Source organism: Phaethon lepturus, unplaced genomic scaffold (assembly GCF_000687285.1).
Source record: "Phaethon lepturus isolate BGI_N335 unplaced genomic scaffold, ASM68728v1 Scaffold56993, whole genome shotgun sequence".
In the NCBI taxonomy this organism is placed as follows: Eukaryota; Metazoa; Chordata; class Aves; order Phaethontiformes; family Phaethontidae; genus Phaethon; species Phaethon lepturus.
This window is the reverse complement of record NW_010530945.1, coordinates 1-19571: the sequence shown is the minus strand read 5'-3', so window position 1 is coordinate 19571 and position 19571 is coordinate 1. Positions and strand designations below refer to the sequence as shown.

Sequence of the window (19571 nt, the reverse complement as noted above, 5' to 3'; positions counted from 1 at the left end):
TGCAAAGAAGATAGAAAAACCAATCCATATAGCTTCCTTATACTTCTTATATTTGCCCTCCACACAGTTGCTCCTCTTTGTTCCTTTACAATCCTAAAACATGATAGGAAAAAATTACACAAGAAGAAACTGTCAGGTAGCCAAGTTCAGCAGATGTTTTGAGTTGTTGTAAAGCTGGCACGATTCACAAAACAGCTTTTTGGAAACAGGTCTTAATAAGAGTATTAACATAATTTATACAATTAAATGATAGACCTTTTAGTGCATGTCATAAAATGTTTTGGTACAGCTAAGCACTACTTAATACCTAAATAAATGTTTGGAAAAGCTGCCACATGATGAATCAATGAAAGCTTTTGAGAAGGAGGATCTACCTTCAAGTTTGATCATCAGGTGATGTAAAATTGGAATAGCTGCTTTGAACCCATAAAAGCTAAGCAATGAAGACATGATATTAACAGCTGTCAGTTCCAAAAGGCCAATTTCCTATATAAATATAAAATTCAAGGAGATCCAATCTTACAGGGGTTTTATATTTAATATAGTGCTGAAACAGTGAGTTAATCTGTACTGTGCAACACCCCCGCCTCCATTTCTAAATCTTAAGCCTTAGCTGTTAATGAAGCTAAAAAAAAGTTGTCAAATTACAGATAAATACTGCAATTTTAGACAGATGTGTATCTAAAATACTTGATCTGATTTGGGATACTGGATATAGTGCTGCTTCTCCGTAGGAAGTTTCCTTGTCCTTACATACATTGAGGAAAAATTCTGTTTGTACTTTTAAAGTCTACATTCACATAGAAGTAGAATTAGATAAGCAAAAATATATTTTTAAGGATAATAAACTATTTTAAAACTTGAATTGTTTTTCTCTTATAAACTCAGTATTCCTCCTTAGTTACTTTGAAGTGCTACTTTTTAGAGTAAAATAATCTCCAGTTGTTGTCTCATGTGAAATCTTAGGGCGAAGCAGGTCCAACGGGTCCTCGTGGTCCTGAAGGTCCTCAAGGACAAAGAGGTGAAACAGGTCCACAGGGCCCAGCTGGATCACAAGGTCTTCCTGTAAGTACATTGAGTTCCTCGGTGCTCAGCTTGTGCATGTTGCCTCTTTGTTGCCTTGTTGAAAAGAAGTTTTCATTATTTAATTAAACCTTGAAACATGGAAGTTACACAGCCTGATACAGTCACAATCCTACAAGTACTTTAAAGCTTAAGCTTAAACATAGGACATTAAAGATCAAAAGTCACATTAATTTGCACACTTTTTTACTCATATTAGCATTTGCACAAGTAGATCTTACGTTGCTGTGCTTATTTAATAGCCTTTATTGTCTGGTCTTGTGAAGTGGATAAAATAACTGTCATCATCTGCTTTTGTTATTGATACCCTCCTCACTAAAATTAATTTTAATGACTGGTACATTATTTTTAGGGTACTGAAGGAACAGATGGTTCCCCAGGTGCTAAGGGCCCAACTGTAAGTGATCATACCCCCTTTTGAAAAAATTGTCTAAGTGGATTTATTTTCTTTCCTTATTTTTATTACTTTTCTTTACTGTGCTTGCTGTTATTTCTATTTATAGGGATCTCCAGGCACTGGAGGACCCCCTGGCTTATCAGGTCCACCCGGTTCCCCAGGACCACAAGGCAGTACTGGCCCACCTGGTATTCGAGGCCAGCCGGTAATGACGTCTTTGTCTCTGTGGAAGTTATGGTGTCTAGCAAATGTGTCATGCTATGAAACTAAAACAGTGATTTGCAGTGAGGTTCCTTTAAATAAATTAGTCAGTGACTGTGCTGAGACTTGGATCTTATGAATCTTCTGTGTGTCCACAGTACTGTTTTTGCTTTCTTAGAGGTCTAAGAAAGAAGAGTGTCTATATAAACATGGACAAACAGTAACAATTATATCCTGAAATTGTCTCGTTTAAATTTTTGTCTTGATTACGAGAAAATAAACAAGCACACTAGGGGAAAGACAAACGATTATAAGCATTCTATCAACTACAACTAGTTACTAAACTAGGTAATGTTCTTCTGGTTCATAGCATAATCCAAAATGGTTGAATGATTTATGCAGAGTTTTAACCTCATGTTTTGTTTTCAGGGAGACCCTGGTGTCCCAGGTTTCAAGGGAGAAGCAGGACCCAAAGGTGAACCTGTAAGTCTGCATATGCTTTGTAACATGAAAAGGAATCACAAAGGCTTGTATGAGTATTTTGAATAGATCCTTACACTTTTCAAGACACTTCTAATGCTTGTAATCATGAGATTACTTTTGTGTTTTGCATAATTATTGTGGAAAACAAACCACAGTGAACCTGGCTAGATGGTATTAAGAATGAACGGGGAAGAAGGGCCTTTGATGTTACAAATCACCTACCCACTATAGACCTTACAGGACTCGAGGACAAAGAAACCAATTAATGCATGTAGTGAGGTTTCTGTGCACACAGAATGAGTTTATTCTAATTTCTTCATCTCATGAGAAACAGATCCATGTGTGTCTGGACATTTAAAAGCACAGTCTGTGTGCTAATCATAAAAAACCCCCACTCCTTTATATTCTAAACATAGATTTAATACATTTTATATATATGTAGTTATGGATATATTAATTATATTTTATACATTAATATAAATATTTATACCTGATTATATGTATAGCTGTTTAGCCCACAGTTAGTGTGTGTGAAAGATTATTTGAGAACATGGCTAATTCCATGCTGTAACTTGTGAATTTTGGAAGAAAAGTGATTCTGCAGAGTTGGAGTCAGTTTGACATCTCAACCACTCTTTAGTTTTTCTTTCTCACTAGTTAAATGTTCACATAATAACTGACAAAACTGTACAGATGAAGTAATGGTTTCCTTACCACTGACTGTCTTCTCCCTTCTTTGAAAACTTCTGCAAGAGTTTCACTGAATTTTTAATCCTTTGCATCTTGTCCAATTGATAATACTAAATACAAATTGTTGAATAATACTAAATAATAATGATGTTGATAATACTGAATACAGTTGTTGTTATCTGGGCAAACAGGTCATTATAAGAAGCACTGTACAGCCGAACTGCAGAATTACAGTTTATTCATAGTGCACTTCTTACTGAAATACTAGCTTATAAACATTGTAAAAGAGAAAAACTGATGCTGAAAAGCTGCATTTTTTAACTGATTCAAAACCTAACTATATTTTTTTCTCCTTTATTTGGAAAAATGTTTATGATGTTTAGAAGACAGTCTGTTTCAATATATCTGAGAAGTGATGAACTTAACAATGATTTTTTAAAAAAATCATTTTACTTTCACTAGGGCCCACAAGGTCCCCAGGGTCCCATTGGCCCTGTAGGTGAAGAAGGGAAAAGAGGACCTCGAGGTGATCCAGGGTCAGTAGGTCCACCAGGTCCTGTTGGAGAGAGGGTAAGCAATCCAAAGGAATAGTACGTCTTGAGAAATGCACTACTAAGCTGAAAAACCTCTTGACCTAACCATGAATTTTCTTACAGCTTCATTGTGGGTGTAGTCAAACCTTATTTTCCTAACAGTAGTTAATTGGTGTCTATAACTTGGTTCTAGATCAGATTAGTGATTTCCGGATGCTGTCTTCTGTGATATATTCTTTTTGAAACTGATACCCTGAGGATCAGGATATGGCATGATGTTTTTTGCATCCTGAATAGTTCTTCCTTCTAATTATTATTTTGGGGGAAAAGAAATCTGTCATACTGTGCGTTATTTTTACCCTGGATATTTTCATTTGTGGTTTCAGTGCATAGGATAGTATGGTAACAGAAATGATGGAGATATGATGAGCTAATTAGCAGATTTTTTGCTTAACCCCTGTACAAATGGCTTTCTTGTTTTCAATGAGGCTGTTCACATAGGAGCTGTTCAGCATGCGTGAATGAAACATTGATATTTTTACCACTCCAAGTGGTTAAAAAAACCCCAAGTTTAAAGTATCGAAGCAATAAAATTGTAAGGAAATAAGCTGAACCACCAAACCATAACTCTAATACTTTATTTACAATAAGTTATGTAAAAATTAAGATGATAATCTTATATTTATGGCTTTTCATAGGGTGCTCCTGGTAATCGTGGTTTTCCAGGTTCTGATGGCTTGCCTGGACCAAAGGTAAATGAAATTAAAGTGTCTGTCTTTTATTTGGGTAATTTTAGAAATTTGCATACATACAGATATACAGAAAGAAGGCGTTCCATTATAAACGTATGCTTCTTGGCAAATGGGCAGATTCTCAAAATCATTGGAAGTAGGGTCAAAAGGAATTGACAAATGCCAAAAAGGGGTCTGAATGTTTTGAGACTAAAACTTTTTTTGGGAAAAGTCACTTTCTATTCATGTGATACTCAGCTTTCCTTGCTTGTCCCTGACCTAATGCTCTGTCGTGCTCGAATGTGAATGCTCTGTCGTGCTGGAATAAGAGATGCTGACCTGTTTCTGCTAGTATATTGCTTTATGTATTACTCTGTAGTAGGTAACTATTTGAAGAATTGCCTTTTCTTTGTGTGTGGTATAGTTTTTCTAGACTTGTCCCTTGAACAGGTAGTCTTATTTGGCTTTCCGAAGTGCTGTTACACTTCCAGGGAAGTGGCTCACATATGTATTTGTCTAGTGTTTCTGTAAATCCCTAGCTTCTTGGTAAAAATACAGAGATTCTAAAATCCTTATATAAATTTCCTTTATGGAAGAGACAAGTTTTAAGTAATAATTTTTGGGGAAAAAAGTAATGATAATAAAAGTATTAATGATTTGGAACTCTGTTTGCAAAAACAGGTCCTTAATACAAGATACAGGTTTTATTTAACCTTCTCTTACTGTCACTGTCCTCTTACTGTCGCTACCTGTTAACTAGTAGCTCATTGGTTTCTTTCTAGGGTGCCCAAGGGGAGCGTGGTCCAGCAGGTTCTTCTGGTCCTAAAGGAGGTCAGGGAGATCCTGGGCGTCCTGGTGAACCTGGCCTCCCAGGTGCAAGGGTAAGGAAATAATAGCAGTACACTATAAACCATGACATTTTTCATTTTCAAAAGGCAGCAATGAACTTTTCAGAATTAAGAAGCTGTTATACAAGGACAGACTTGTTTCAGTGGAGCTACTTAAAGGGTAAAGGCCAAAATACCTGTCTGTCATCTTGGTGATGTTGGGAAGCACAGGTTCCATTTGTCTTTGAAAAAGAAGAAAAGCCCTGATTGAGACCAGCTAATGCACGTGAAGGAAGTGTGCTGTTAAAGCACGTAATTGCCACAGATAACATAATGAAGGTCTGGCCTTCACTTCAAGTTGGTGATTGCTAACTTACATAGTTGAGTGGTGCATGTCATCTAGATATTTTGTTCAGGAAAAATCTTTGGGGGGAATTTGGAATATCACAAAAGGAGAGAAAGGGAGCAACAAGTATAAGATGTGATATAGATTACTGGGTAATGTTGTCAGAAATGAAGATGAGCCTGTGAGAAACTCAAGAGGTGTAAAAGCAAGAAAAGGAAGAATAGGACAAGGGAAGATCAAAGACAGCGGAGTATGAAGCTGTAAAGTGAAGACAAGGATGAAGACCTTTGATACAGAGAAGATACTCTTGTGTAAAGAACGTCTTAGTGTTTGTACCATGGTACAAACATGAGCATATCTTTTGGATTTATTTACATTTCTCTATTGTTATAGAATTGTATGCACAACTTAACAGCAATATTATTCCTGCTTTTAGGGTTTGACAGGAAATCCAGGTGTTCAAGGCCCTGAAGGAAAACTTGGTCCCTTGGTAAGCAACACAAAAATTAGTCCTTTCAGTAAGGAAACAGTAATTCAAAGGTCCCAAATCACTGAAATTACTTATATTAATTTGAATTTTCTTTATTTCCAAAGACTCAACTTCTAAGTGTTCACTTACTTTCAAACAATTTTGAACTAAATATCTTTTCTAAGTGTCTCTTTAAGGAAACAATAAAGTATTTGTACATAATAGCTCAATGATGATAATTGCGTAGTATTTGGTTAAATCCAGCAGTATGGCTAAAGCTGTGTCTGCTTTAAAGACATTTTGACTGATAACAGTAGCACCAAACCAGGTTAATGTTATGTTTTTCATATATACAAACATTTTCCAACTTAATGTGGAAAATGCCTTTTTTCTGTAGGGGGCTCCTGGAGAAGATGGACGCCCAGGTCCAGCAGGTTCAATAGGAATCAGAGGTCAGCCAGGCAGCATGGGCCTTCCTGGGCCAAAGGGTAGTAGTGTGAGTATGGCACCTGATCTTGGTACCCAAGATCTCTCTAACTTTAAATATTTGCATATATTTTAATGGATGGAAGCAGTATCTAAAAATAGTAATTTTTATTTCTGCAAATTAGGGTGATCCTGGAAAACCTGGAGAAGCAGGCAATGCAGGTGTCCCAGGACAGAGAGTGAGTGTGACTCTTATTTGCAGTGATTACAGAAAACCATGCTTTTCTGTTATATATGTTCACTATACAAGACTTCTTCCCATGTCATTTTAATGTAGGGAGCCCCTGGTAAAGATGGTGAAGTTGGTCCTTCTGGTCCTGTTGGCCCACCAGTAAGTCAACTTTTATCACTCTGCCTGCCTGCCCATCCATCGCTCCATTGATTCATTCATTCATTCTTCTTTCTGCTTCTGTTTTTATTTATCTTCATGCCAGTTGTTGATTCCAAACAAAAAGTACCAAGAATATTTAATGAAAAAAATTTCCTAGAAAAATGGGAAGCTTTGTATTGAAAAATATATATATCACTAGTCTAATTCCTTTTACTGACTATTACAAAAAATAGCACAAGGAGAAAAATTTTCTTGTACTTCATTTTCCTAGCTTCCTTGGTTTCCATGGAACTGAGCATTTTCCTATCAGCACAGAATTTTGGGGAGGGGGATCTTAAAGAAATAAGATACATCTTATTAAATCTTTTATATGGTATATCTAGGCTCGGGGTAAGTAAAAATGTACAATAAACGAATACATTGAAAATACACATATTCAGAGAGAAAAGAAAAATTGTGAGGCCTGCCTGTATTCTTCTACTGTATACTTACTACTTTCTTTTGTGTAGGGTCTGGCAGGAGAAAGAGGAGAACAAGGCCCTCCAGGTCCTACAGGGTTTCAGGTATGTGCATTCTTTTTTTTTTTTTTTTTTTTTGTTGTTAAGAAAAAGATAAATAGCCATGTCTTAAATTGGAGAAAATCAATCAAGTGGTGTTTAACAAAGCACAACTTCAGAACTGAGGCAGTGATGCTCAGAATAATTAATGATACTTAGCTTTCGCATCAGCTGTGCACTGAACGGACCTGGCAAAGGCTTAAATACCATCTCTGTATCCCTTGAGAAAACCGTTGTTCGTTTTCAGTTTTAATTTGGAGATTTTCCAAAGATGTTCCAAATATGGAGCAAAAGAATTGTTTTGATAATGAAGTATTAATTAAGTCAAGTCAATCTCTTTATAGAGAACTTTATTTTTAGGGCTGATATGCGTATGTCCTACAAATACTAAAGAAGGGCTTCTGTCTCGTTTAGAGAGGGGTAAAACACTTTGGTGAAATATTCATGTAACTATTTCACTTGGGGATCTCTGAGGGCATACTCTTGTACTGAATATAATACTATGTTCATATTCCTGGTGTTTTAATTAAATCTGGACTTTTTTACAGGGCTTACCTGGGCCACCAGGTCCTCCAGGTGAGGGAGGAAAGCCAGGTGATCAGGTAATTCTTGTGTAATTTAACAAGAATTCACTTCATAAAGTAGTTTTACCTTTTCTTCTCTTGGTAATTTAATTTCCCACTCTGTTTCAAAATATGTACTGATGTAGTCTGCAAGCTGTCTAAGAACTGCTTTTGGATAAAATAATTGCTAGAATCAGACCATCTTCTTGAACTGAGTTGGACTATCTCCTCTTGTCATGACAGATAATGTTCAGAAATAGCCATCTACATTCACAGTACTTTGTAAATTAAAATGTTTATCTCTAATTTCCATAACTGTAAGGCTATGAATAATGCTTTCATTCTAATGGTGAGTTCTGTTCTGCTTAGGGTGTTCCTGGAGATCCTGGAGCTGTTGGTCCATTGGGCCCTAGGGTAAGTATTTTGTTTCACAGTTTAGACATTCATAACAGTTCTCTGAGGTTGAAAGTTTATATATAATACGGACTTTAACATCTAAAGTGAATATTTGATTTTTTTTTTCCCCCTTAAAATGGTTGTAAACATGGATACGTTTTAGGATGGTTTCTGTAAAATCTACCACCTTTATTGGTTTCATAGCTCACGAAGTAGTGTTGAGTACTAGCTGCGAAGTGATTTGGTTTACAGCTGTGAAATGACAGCTTTTAGTTTGCCGAGTGACACGCTATTTCCCCTACCTTTAACAACAAAAGCATAAAGCTGTTTTTTTATTTGATCAGTTCTCCTAGAATTTGTCCGCAGGCTTTTTGTTCAAATAGCAGTGCTGCACTTATGGTTGAGGTAGGATTTTGTCTACCAGAGCTGTACCCTGGCTTCAAAATATGTAATAATTTTCCATTTTGTAGGGAGAACGTGGCAATCCAGGGGAAAGGGGAGAACCAGGTGCATCAGGACTCCAGGGTGAAAAGGGTATGGCTGGAGGTCATGGTCCTGATGGTCCAAAGGTAAGCTGAATGGATGTGATGTAGTGTATAATTCTGCTGTGATGTAATGTATAATTCTGCTCATTTGCACAAACATGAGAGAGAGGGTTTTTTTAATTAAAAAAGAGATATCTTTTCATGAAAGGTATCTTGTTTATAGAAGGGTTCTAGGGGGACATACAAGTTATTCCAGTACAACAATATTAATAACTTGCAAGATACTAAAATGTTGAGAAATCACATTTTGTATTAATTTATATACATCTGAAGTTTAAAATGATGTTTGTGTTTCTCAGTAGAACAGGGCAAAGCCATTTCTGAACTGCAGAAAACCCCTGGCAATGGGTCCATTTTAAGAACCACGTCAGTTTACATGAAGAGACTTGGCAGGGTTGAGTGTTTAAAAGAAAATACTGAAAACTGCATGCATTTCTTTCACCTGCAATTGATATAATTGGGCCCAGGAAGGTCACCCCAGGTAGGGAGTGCCTCTAGTGCCTTACATAACCTGTAATGGACCTGAGCTGTGAGAAGCAAAGCATAAACAAAGCACCTCTGCCCCTGCCAACTTCTGCCTGTAGCTAGTTTGTGTAATAGATCTGTGTGGTTTCAAGGGCAAGTTAGAAAGATGCTCAAGCTTCTTTTTTTGCCTGTTCTCATCCCCAGTATGCATTGAGTAAATGCTAATGTATTTGGAAGGACTACAGTATTACAGCTGAACTTCCTGAGTAACACAATGGGAAAAGAAAAGTATTTGGACATGAATAAAGTCCAAATTTAAGAGAAAATTATTACTTAAAACTGTACCCCAGAGACTTCAACACAGGCACAGTGTTTTCTGCAGCCTAGAGACAAAGATACTTCTCAGATGAATAGACAACAACTTGTTCTTATTTCTTTCAGGGAAGCCCAGGCCCTAGTGGGACGCCTGGTGATCCAGGCCCACCGGGTCTTCAAGGTATGCCTGGAGAAAGAGGGATTGCTGGAACCCCGGGCCCCAAGGGCGATAGAGTAAGTCTAGTTATTTCTGTTGTGCTGAGTAGAATTACCTGTCTCTTAATATTATAATTGTTTCAGGGTATGAACTACTCGGCTTTCAGTGTCATAACTGAGAGTTTCTGGCTATTTTCCGTAGGGCGGCATAGGTGAGAAAGGTGCTGAAGGTACAGCTGGCAACGATGGGGCAAGAGTAAGTAAACCTATCTCTGTTTTTACACCTACTCTCCACACATCAGATTGTTTATTGTGCTAGAGGTATTCAGCTCATAGAGTTAAACACTGCTCAACTTGGTGATATCATGGATTGACACTTATTCTCATTCCCCCTACCCTTCAAATTTTATCTTCAAGTTTTTCAAGACTGCTGTACACAATGTAATGGGATGTCTGTGTTCCAAGCCTGTGTTACGTATAATCAATAATGGGAGTTAAGATGTCAGTGGAAAGGATTCCCAGAAGTGGCGTGTTCATTTGGGATTCAGCTAAGCTGACTGTAGTAAAAATATGAAAAAAGGGACAGGCAGAGATCAATAGCCAAAAAGCAAACCCACCAGTTCTGACTCTTGGACTAAGGCAAATGCCTCTTTATTGTTTGGATTGAGTTGTCTGTGGTCTGTCCTGAGGCAAAAATTGCTGTGTTCTGATCCTCATATGGGCAGTAAGTCACTGACACTTCTGGAAAGCTTTGAACCTGCTGTGCATGAATAACACGGCTGGTCTGCTCACATGCAGTAAATCCAGTATGTTCAAGACAGGTTGCATGCATGCTTCTACATAGACCAACTGTGCAATAATCCTAATGTACTGGGTTTGCTGTATATGTACTGACTGTATTTTCTTCCCATAAGCTGCTGCAGTTAGTTTTTTACACAAAGTGCATCTATCTGAGATCCTTGGGTTTTGCAAGCCGGTTGGAGTACTAACAGCTAGGCCTTTGGAAATCTGAGATATGTAGGAAAGATGAGGATTCTGACTGAACTAAACTTCTAGTTAAAGAGGAGAAGTTTTTTGGACAAAACCTAGCATACAGAAGCACTAACTCACAATTAGAAACTGTGAGCTGGAATTTCATTCTAAGTCAGACAGTATCCAAAGATACAGAACAGTTCTTAGCCATTGTAAGGCAACACAGCTTACAGTAACTAATGAACTGTTAAAGTAATGGTGAACTAAATGTACATCCCTCTTCTAAAGTTACGTATCTGCAGGTATCTGCTACTGATCACTAGAGCATTGATGGTGATGCAGTATCCTTTGTTAACACTGTCTTTTTTGTATTTCTCTTCAGTTTGAACTAAGTTACTTACAGTGCAGATTTTTGGGGAGGGGGAGTATTGTTCGAGGTAAACTTGGTGCAAGTTCGTGGTACTCTGCTTTTAGTGAAAGAGAATTGTAATTGGAATAGCTAAATATTCAAGAAGGTAATATGAATAGTGCTTCAGGATCGTTATGTGCAGTTGGTGGGTTTGGATGGAGAGATTGGAACCTGTTTGCCTAACTGCCCTACGAAGAGGAAAAAGACACTTCTGAGGAGTTTTCAAGATATTAAATTAATCTTCAAAAGTAATGATGGGCACATTAAAATTGATTTAAGCAATGAAATACTAGCATAAAACAGAGAGCTTCTCTCCAAGTGGGGATAAAAGGACAGAATTTCTATCTGAGAGAGCAAAATAAAGCTAGGGCTTTATTTTTTATCATTGGCCTTATTCATAAACACTGCATAAAGTAGAAGATGAAGTTAGTGAAGAAAGAGGGAATGAATGAAAGCAGGGCTTTTGAGATATAGGATTTTGGTCACTGGGAGAGAAAATGCAAGTAAATTTTAAAAGACCCAACAAAATTTGAGACCCAACAAGATTTCAGAGATAAAGGGGAATAATTTAAAGAAATGAAAAAGCATATGGAAATAGTAACATATGAGAAGTTTTAAGATAACGGTTTTGAAGCATCACTTTTTTAACTTCCTTTTATCTTGATTTGTTAAAAAGGGTCTCCCTGGTCCAATAGGCCCCATGGGTCCAGCAGGTCCCACTGGTGAAAAGGTAAATAGATTTTTATGCCATTCTCTATTGAAGTTTCTTAATATTATCATACTTTATTAGCACTTTTGCTACTTGTCTAATAAGTTACTTGGGAAATAACCTTTAATTTTATTTTAAGGGTGAACCAGGTCCTCGAGGTCTAGTTGGTCCTCCTGGCTCCCGTGGAAACCCTGTGAGTAAACATATTTAGTTTTTGCCTGGCATAAGTTAGCAATATCTAACACTGATCCAAACTCCAGGTTTTGTCTCATTTGCTGATATATTTTCCTCTTTTTCTTCCCCTTTCTTTGTAGCCAGAATCTGTAGTTCTGTCTTGATGCTGTGCACTTGCAAAACTATTGGCAGATTTTGTTCCTCTGTCCTATGCTTGTTTTAGGGAAGTCTTTACATAGAGTTACCCTAATTTACCTCACTCCTGAAAGTATGCCACCACTTTTAATTATTTAAGTATTTTTAAAAGTATGCCCTTACCAGATACTATTATACACATACAAATATTTAGATGGACAAAACACAGAAGTATGGCTTAGTTTTCATCTAATTACACCAACTCTTGTCATCTTTGGTCTATTTGTGCTTTTAAGGATTTTAAGGTTTGACTTTGAGTAGGGATTTAGAGGCTCAGCCCTTCTAGGTCCTTCATGCTGCTTGGAATTGATTATGTCTCTGTCATAAATGAGAACAGCCTTATTTCCAGTGTAAATTGGAATAGCTTCCACCCCTCTGGGGCATGCTGGAGCTTGGCAGCCTTCAGCTTCTCCTTTTTCCAAACAAACATTGTGTGGAAAGCTCAGTTGAAGCAGCTCATAGCCCATCCTGACCATGTAGAAGAGCACATCTTTGAAATATTCTTTTTTTTTCCCAGTCTATCTGATTGGAATGGTAGGTTGCATAAAGTGTGTGCACTTTGGCTAATCCTGCTATCATTGGAAGTCGTTGTGAGCAGAATTTCTCCTGTTGTAGTTTTAGTGCTTGCACTCACATCTGTAAAGTCTGAAAGTTTACATATAGTCTTGAATACATGGCAGATCTTAACATCATAGTTAACATCATTTATTTTGTGATTAAAAGATCATTTGATTCTGATTAATAGAGCAAAAGTATAATCGCATTTTGGACAGTAAATAGTTAACATGCCTTCTTGTATATTTAACTGCAAATTATACTGTATATAGAAAGACTTTTATGTTAAATACAGTTATTCTAAATTTTTTAACTAGGGTTCCCGAGGAGAAAATGGCCCAACTGGCGCTGTTGGTTTTGCTGGTCCTCCGGTATGTGTTTTGTAACACTAATGAGTTTCCTTTAGTCATGCTTTGACATCTTAGTTTCCTTCATTATGAGTAATACTGCAGTGTTCTGGAACGTGAGTCACATTTTTGTTGCAAAAAGAGCTATTTCTTTTTCCCATCAGTGTATCAAGTAAAGAAAAGGGCCAATAAATACCCTAGACACTTGAAAAGTGGTTTTGTTGATAAGATTATGTAATTGTTAACGAGATTTCAAATTTTCGTGAATGTGCTATGTTGCTCCTTTGAGATTTAAATGAGGCAAGTTCTAAAGTGTCATCTACTGAAGGTAGCAAAGATTTGCTCTGTGAGTAGTGAAGGCTGGAATGAATTGATGGACCAAATGGAAGGTTTGTGAGTTTTCCGGTGAATACCCCAAACTTTCCCACAGCCTAGAGATGAAGTTTCAGACCTTTCACAAGGAGTCAGGCAGCTGTTTCCCTTGGTGGGAAAAGAAAGACTAGAAAAGACAATGTTTTTTCAGTCCCTTTTGCTTTAAGGTATGTAATAGCTGCTGAGGAAAATAGAAAATCTAAAGGAAAGAAAAATGTGAGTTAGATAAGAAAATATTTTAAATGGAAATTCTGAATTCACAGACTTCAGAAAATCCCATCTGTGATCATATGAAGACTGTGCTGAACTGTTACAGTTCTCTTGATCTGAACCATGAGCAAATGCACTGTTTTGTGAGCTTATTTGTTCTCCTGTTATTTTTTGCCTTCTGGAAATACCCTACAAAATGACTTTGGCTGGAAAGATTTGGTACGCTCTGACTTGATGTCTCTTCTAAATATTATTTCTTACAGGGCCCTGATGGTCAGCCAGGTGTGAAAGGTGAACCTGGAGAACCTGGTCAGAAAGGAGATGCTGGATCTCCAGGACCACAGGGTCTTGCTGGGTCTCCCGGTCCACCAGTAAGTATAAATAACATTGTCAGAGAACCAGTGGCATAGGCTGATCTTTCTTCTTTAAGATGTCATACATGTCCTAAAAACGGGTTTTCACTATCATCCCTCTCTTTCTCCTTTCCTCTTAGGGCCCTCCAGGTGTTCCTGGTCTGAAAGGTGGTAGAGGAACTCAGGGTCCACCTGTAAGTAGACTTTACTTTTTTTGACCTGACTGCAGATAATCTAATATTGAAATTTTATGTAGTATGTGTATCATTCCTCAGCTCAGCTCGTTTTTCAGAGTCTGTAATTAGAACATTTGCTCACTAATTTGGCTGAGAACATTTCAGGTAACCAATGCTGTATTTCTTTCAATAAAGTTGGTATTAAAATGTTTTTTAGGGTGCCACTGGATTCCCAGGATCAGCTGGAAGAGTTGGGCCGCCAGGACCTACTGTAAGTCAATTGTCATACTCCTAATAGGTGTGTTTTATGAATTGGTCATTGAAAACCTGAAGACTAAACAAAGCAGGAAAGGTGAAGCAGTGTTTGTGGCCTGATGCTATAGAGGACAACAGATTGTCAGCACTGACTTCTGTGACTACATGCTTGCATCCGACTTCATTAGATAAAACTCATTAGTCTTGGACTTGATCCAGTGTCAGTGTGTCCAAATTAGTGCATGACTTTTCACTGAGTTAAGTAGGCTTTGAGCTGTTCAAACTGCTCTAATGACTTAATTGCTTATGGGAACAAAACAACAACCTACATATTCCTGTACTTTTTACTTTTTTGTCTCTTCAGTAGTGACTAAAGTTAGGGGAGTTTTTGGAAGAGGCCTCTGCTGGGTTCAGGTATCGGTGGAGATACTCATAAGATCCCTTAAAATAAATGAAAAAAAAAAAAACCCCAAACCCCAAAACATACTCATAAAATCTCTCATGTCTAAACATATTCAGGAACACTAAAAAAAGAATTAGCTGTGGATCAACAAGTGAGAATTCAACTCCACACAGAACTGTGATGCTCTCTTCACATGCCTTTTACTGTTTTGATGAGAAAAGTAACTTGAAGTTGGTGTGAGTTTATCAAAAGGTGAAGTCTTTTAAAAGTATTTGAGAAATGAACAGAGGTCCATTAAAGCACTAATTTGAACCATGTGAATGAAAAGTTTGAATATGGTCTTTAGCTTGATGATATTGGAAAGAATGGGCAAGGGTGAGTTTTCTAGAAGTAGCTGTATGCCTGAGGTAAAAAAAAATAAAAAAAGAAAGAAACAAAAAGAAGAGTGTCTTTTAAAGGAGGGAGTTTGCAATTGCAAATTGGGGGGGGCGTGGAGCTTGGACGTAATTTGATGAGATGATTACTTAATCTCATTTATTTGCTCATAAATGAGATTATAATAGCTCTTAGCTCATTCACACTTTGGGCCTTCCATAGAGTCTGTATATTGATAATGAAAACTGCATATTGTTAATGAAAACACAGTCCTTTAGGATTTAATCATCCTGATCAGAAAAGGGTCCAATGTAATGAGGTGTTTTAATCTTCTTAGGGAGCTCCAGGGCCTGCTGGACCTATTGGTGAGCCAGGAAAAGAGGGTCCCCCAGGTCTTCGTGGTGATCCTGGTTCTCATGGCCGTGTGGGAGATCGAGGGCCTGCTGGGCCTCCTGGTGGTCCTGGAGACAAGGGTGATGCAGGGGAAGACGGACAGCCGGTATGTCCGGGGTGATGTTATTAATTGTCCCTAGACCAGCTCTAGGCTTGGTCTCATTGTTACTTATACTTATTGCTACTGAAATGACAGTAACGTTGTTTTACCTGTTGTGGATTTCAGGGCCCGGATGGCCCCCCTGGTCCAGCAGGAACTACTGGTCAAAGAGGTATTGTTGGTATGCCAGGACAGCGAGGGGAGAGAGGCATGCCAGGGCTGCCGGGTCCTGCAGTAAGTAATAATGAAGTCAATATACCACCAGCTTGGACATTCTCACGGTCTTTGTGATTGAGAGCGTAGTGCCCCATAGCACAAGGAGAAAGCTGGAAAACTCCAATTGCAGGAGCGAATATAGAGAGAATAGTAAATAACTAAATCTTATGCAAATACAGGAGGTGGGAGATTTTGTTTCCACCACAATGGAATATCTGAACCTGAATTAAGAGTAAGTGGGTAATAGCATTAAGACTTCTGGCTAAAATGTTCCTGTTTGGCTCAAAACTAGATCTTTGAAAAAAACAACCCCAGACTTTTCATTTAAGTGCCCAAAGGTCACTTGTATGTAAATATTCTGTAACTGCTATTTCATAAATTGTGAACTACAACCTTCAAAATTGCCATCTCTTTGCTTCTGTGTAGGATTTATAGGTATTTATTGGCAGGCCTAATAATCCAGGAGATCAAGTCATTAAATAGAGTATTAGAAAAAGGGATGGTATGGAGGATCTGCCATTACCACTGGATCCACAAAGTCAATTTACAGTTCAAGTTGGCCAGAAATTATTCCAAGCTAACAAGATGTATTGATGTCGAGACAGAAGAAGAAAAAAATCATATTACTTATTTCAGACTGCATTACATTTTTCCAGAGTTGAAAAGACTTAACTTATGGAAAATAATGCCATCAGACATACTGCTCTATTGAGGGAGTGTGTGCTTAAGAGAGTTGCTACTAGATAGACTAACTTAAAGTGCAGCTTCTAGTCAGTAAAAGCCTATTCAAAAGCAACTAACACAATTAAACTGCTTAAAATACACAGCATATTAAATATATATTCAAAATCTATAAGAGCATTTTCCTTAATTATCCGTTTTTGAAAGTTACAAATGCTGGTGGTACTTCAGACTGGAGTAATAAGTAGTGTTTTGCAGGCAGCAGTTTGTTTGTGCATTCTTTGTTTTGTGATTAAAATTTTTATATGGTATTTCTCATCTTTTTTAGGGTACACCAGGAAAACAAGGTCCCACAGGGCCACCTGGTGATAAAGGTCCCCCAGGACCTATTGGCCAGTCAGGTGCCACTGGACCTGTAGGTGAAGCTGGTCCAGAAGTAAGTATTAGAGCCTCATAACATGCAAAAAGGACAGTCTAGTGGTTATTCTCCTCGACTTGAAGTTAGAGGTGCAGAACAAGTTTGTAGTTCTGCTTACAGAAATGCAAGATTACAGAGCTAATCAATAACCCTATTTTTATTCCATAACTCTAGGGACCTGCTGGTAATGATGGTACTCCTGGACGAGATGGAGCTGTTGGAGAACGTGTAAGAATATATTTTTTTCTTAAGTCACTTCTGGAAATCTCAGTTATATTATTGACTTATTGTAGATTTTATCTTCATTCAGTTAAGTTGAATGGAGAACTTGTTCTGAAAGTGTATCACAGCTTTGAATAAGTAGTACCTCTCAAAGTTGAGGAAACGTGGCTAAGAGGCTAAGAACACCTGCCTCCACAAACTCAGACTGGAGTTCTTACAGAAGGCATATCTTTGTAGATTGTAATTGCTAGAAAATAGATTAGCACTACTAGAGACCTGTTGCTTTAGTCTAGTCCAGTCGTTTTTAGATAAATAATGTTGAAATTATGTTTTGCAGGGTGATCGTGGTGAACCTGGCCCTGCAGGCTTACCAGGTTCCCCAGGCGGTCCGGGAACTCCAGGTCCTGTTGGCCCTCCAGGAGATGCGGGTCAAAGAGGTGAAACTGTAAGTGAGACTTTTTTTTGTTTAATACTTTGTTTATCAAAAAACTATTGTGTATGCTTTTGTTTATTGCTTCACATATCTTCTGTATGCAATCTTTGTAGGGTTCTCGAGGTCCAATGGGTCCCCCAGGTCGTGCAGGAAAAAGAGGTTTGCCTGTAAGTTCTCTGTGGTCATTGTGGTTTTATCTGAGACTCTTTTTACAGGAAAGTGTATGAGAAACAGCCCAAATTAGAATGCTAAATAGGACTTCAACTTTTGGTGTTCCAACTGCAAGTGCATGCAGGTAGTCTTCTGAGCTGCAAAGCTGTACAAATCTGTTTGAATACACTAGTATTTTTACACTTTCTTTAAAAATACTTCGCAGAGAAATAACAAATGCTTTGGAAGCCTTTTTATTTGGAGTTGTGTTGCTGTCTGGATGGTAGGACCTGAGTTAGCAAATGGCTGGAGTCTGTGTTTGACAATGCAAATAAAGGGTAAAGAAATGAATGCTGAACAAAAAGGCACACTTTTAGATGAAAATGGCAGAACTGTAAGAAAATCACCTGTTCCGATGAAACTGCCTTAATTCAACTCATGAGATTCTGACTTCAGTCCAAATGGAAAAACAAACAAAACCCATCTTTTTGTGTTACATAACTCTTCTAGAATCCAAGTTTGGAACAAAAATTAATTGCAAACATGGGAAATTGAAAAGAATGTTGCCCTGTCCCTAAGCAGATGTCATATGAGAGACAGGAAAAGTTTATTGAGTAGTTAGAGATAATGACGCCATTGATTTGGAATCTGGCACTGAGAAGTTTAGCATGCAATTCGGGCTGAGAAATATAGAATTGAAAGCAGAAGCCATTTTTTCCAGTGATTCTTAAATTTGTATGAAAAGTTTGAAATGATCAAAAATACCAAGAATGAAATTGTGATGGCAGTAGAACCAAGCTATTTGTACTGGGGATTCTGAACATTTTTGTCTGTAGTCAGGGAATGTAACTTCAGTGGTACTTTAATCACCGTTAAGGTGAAAGGAGCTGTGAGAAGTAAAGATGCAACATGGAAGATTTCATACTGAAAATACATTTTATCATTATTAGTGTGTGAGAGATCCACAATATTTCAGTCTCATCTATAAAAATCATTTGCCATATCCAGTAAGGCAAAGAAATTTCTCAATCTTAAAAATTTTGTTATGTAAATGATTTAGTATTGTTATTACTGGGGTGGTGGTTGACTGTATTATGAAGCTAAATAGACTAAACTTACCGCAAGTATGATTAAGCACAACACAATTTTCTGTAATTATTTACTTAGTCTTCAAGTTTCTTGGATGTGTCCCAGCATGAACTTCTTTCTAGCTTTAGGAGTTCTGAATGAGGTGTCTAAAAGCGAGTGAGGGGTTTTTGAGGTTTTTTCCAGTTCAGATTTTTACATTTTATCACTGATATTTACAGGGTCCCCAAGGACCTCGTGGTGACAAAGGTGACAATGGAGATCGAGGTGATAGGGGCCAGAAAGGACACAGGGGTTTCACTGGTCTTCAAGGTCTTCCTGGTCCTCCTGTAAGTTGTTCTGGTTTTACTGTAATTTTATTTCCTGGATACAATAATGTATTAGGAACATAGTTATTTAAAATGGAAATAAAAGGAAACATGAGTTATTTTTTCCCACAAAGTATTTGTGAGTGGCTGGCGGTCTACTTGCTAGTATTTTTAATGCAGTTTTACAGTACTATTGCATGATGAAGTAAACCTGTGCTTTATAAGATAGGTGTTCTCCTGCTCTTGTTCCATTTCTGCCATTCCTGTAGTGACCAGTCACTGACAGTCTATGACCTGTCAGCACAAGGTGATAACAAAAGTTGATAGTCAGATAAGCACATTAGAATATGAAATGCTTTTTCCCAGTGTTTGAACTCTTTATAGGTAAGGAATCAAATGCAAAACCCCATGAGGACTGTGATAGTATCTCTTGGTAATATTTGCAAGAGCTTCATTATTTCACAGAATCACTAGGTTGGAAAGGA

The 19571-nt window shown here is 37.6% G+C and overlaps 1 protein-coding gene across 1 annotated transcript; it reads left to right on the top strand.

The window, feature by feature from the left end:
- Positions 1-966: 966 nt before the first annotated feature.
- LOC104618717 (collagen alpha-2(V) chain) lies at positions 967-19107 on the top strand (the record flags this gene model as incomplete). Its single annotated transcript, XM_010284386.1, has 30 exons — positions 967-1065; positions 1436-1480; positions 1587-1685; positions 2111-2164; positions 3317-3424; positions 4086-4139; positions 4901-4999; positions 5728-5781; positions 6158-6256; positions 6372-6425; positions 6524-6577; positions 7087-7140; positions 7683-7736; positions 8067-8111; positions 8564-8662; positions 9545-9652; positions 9777-9830; positions 11632-11685; positions 11804-11857; positions 12906-12959; positions 13781-13888; positions 14011-14064; positions 14264-14317; positions 15417-15578; positions 15699-15806; positions 16798-16905; positions 17062-17115; positions 17447-17554; positions 17656-17709; positions 19000-19107. Coding segments are annotated over 30 exons (2313 nt in total), but the record flags the coding sequence as incomplete, so codon positions are not given.
- Between the last annotated feature and the right edge of the window lie 464 nt (positions 19108-19571).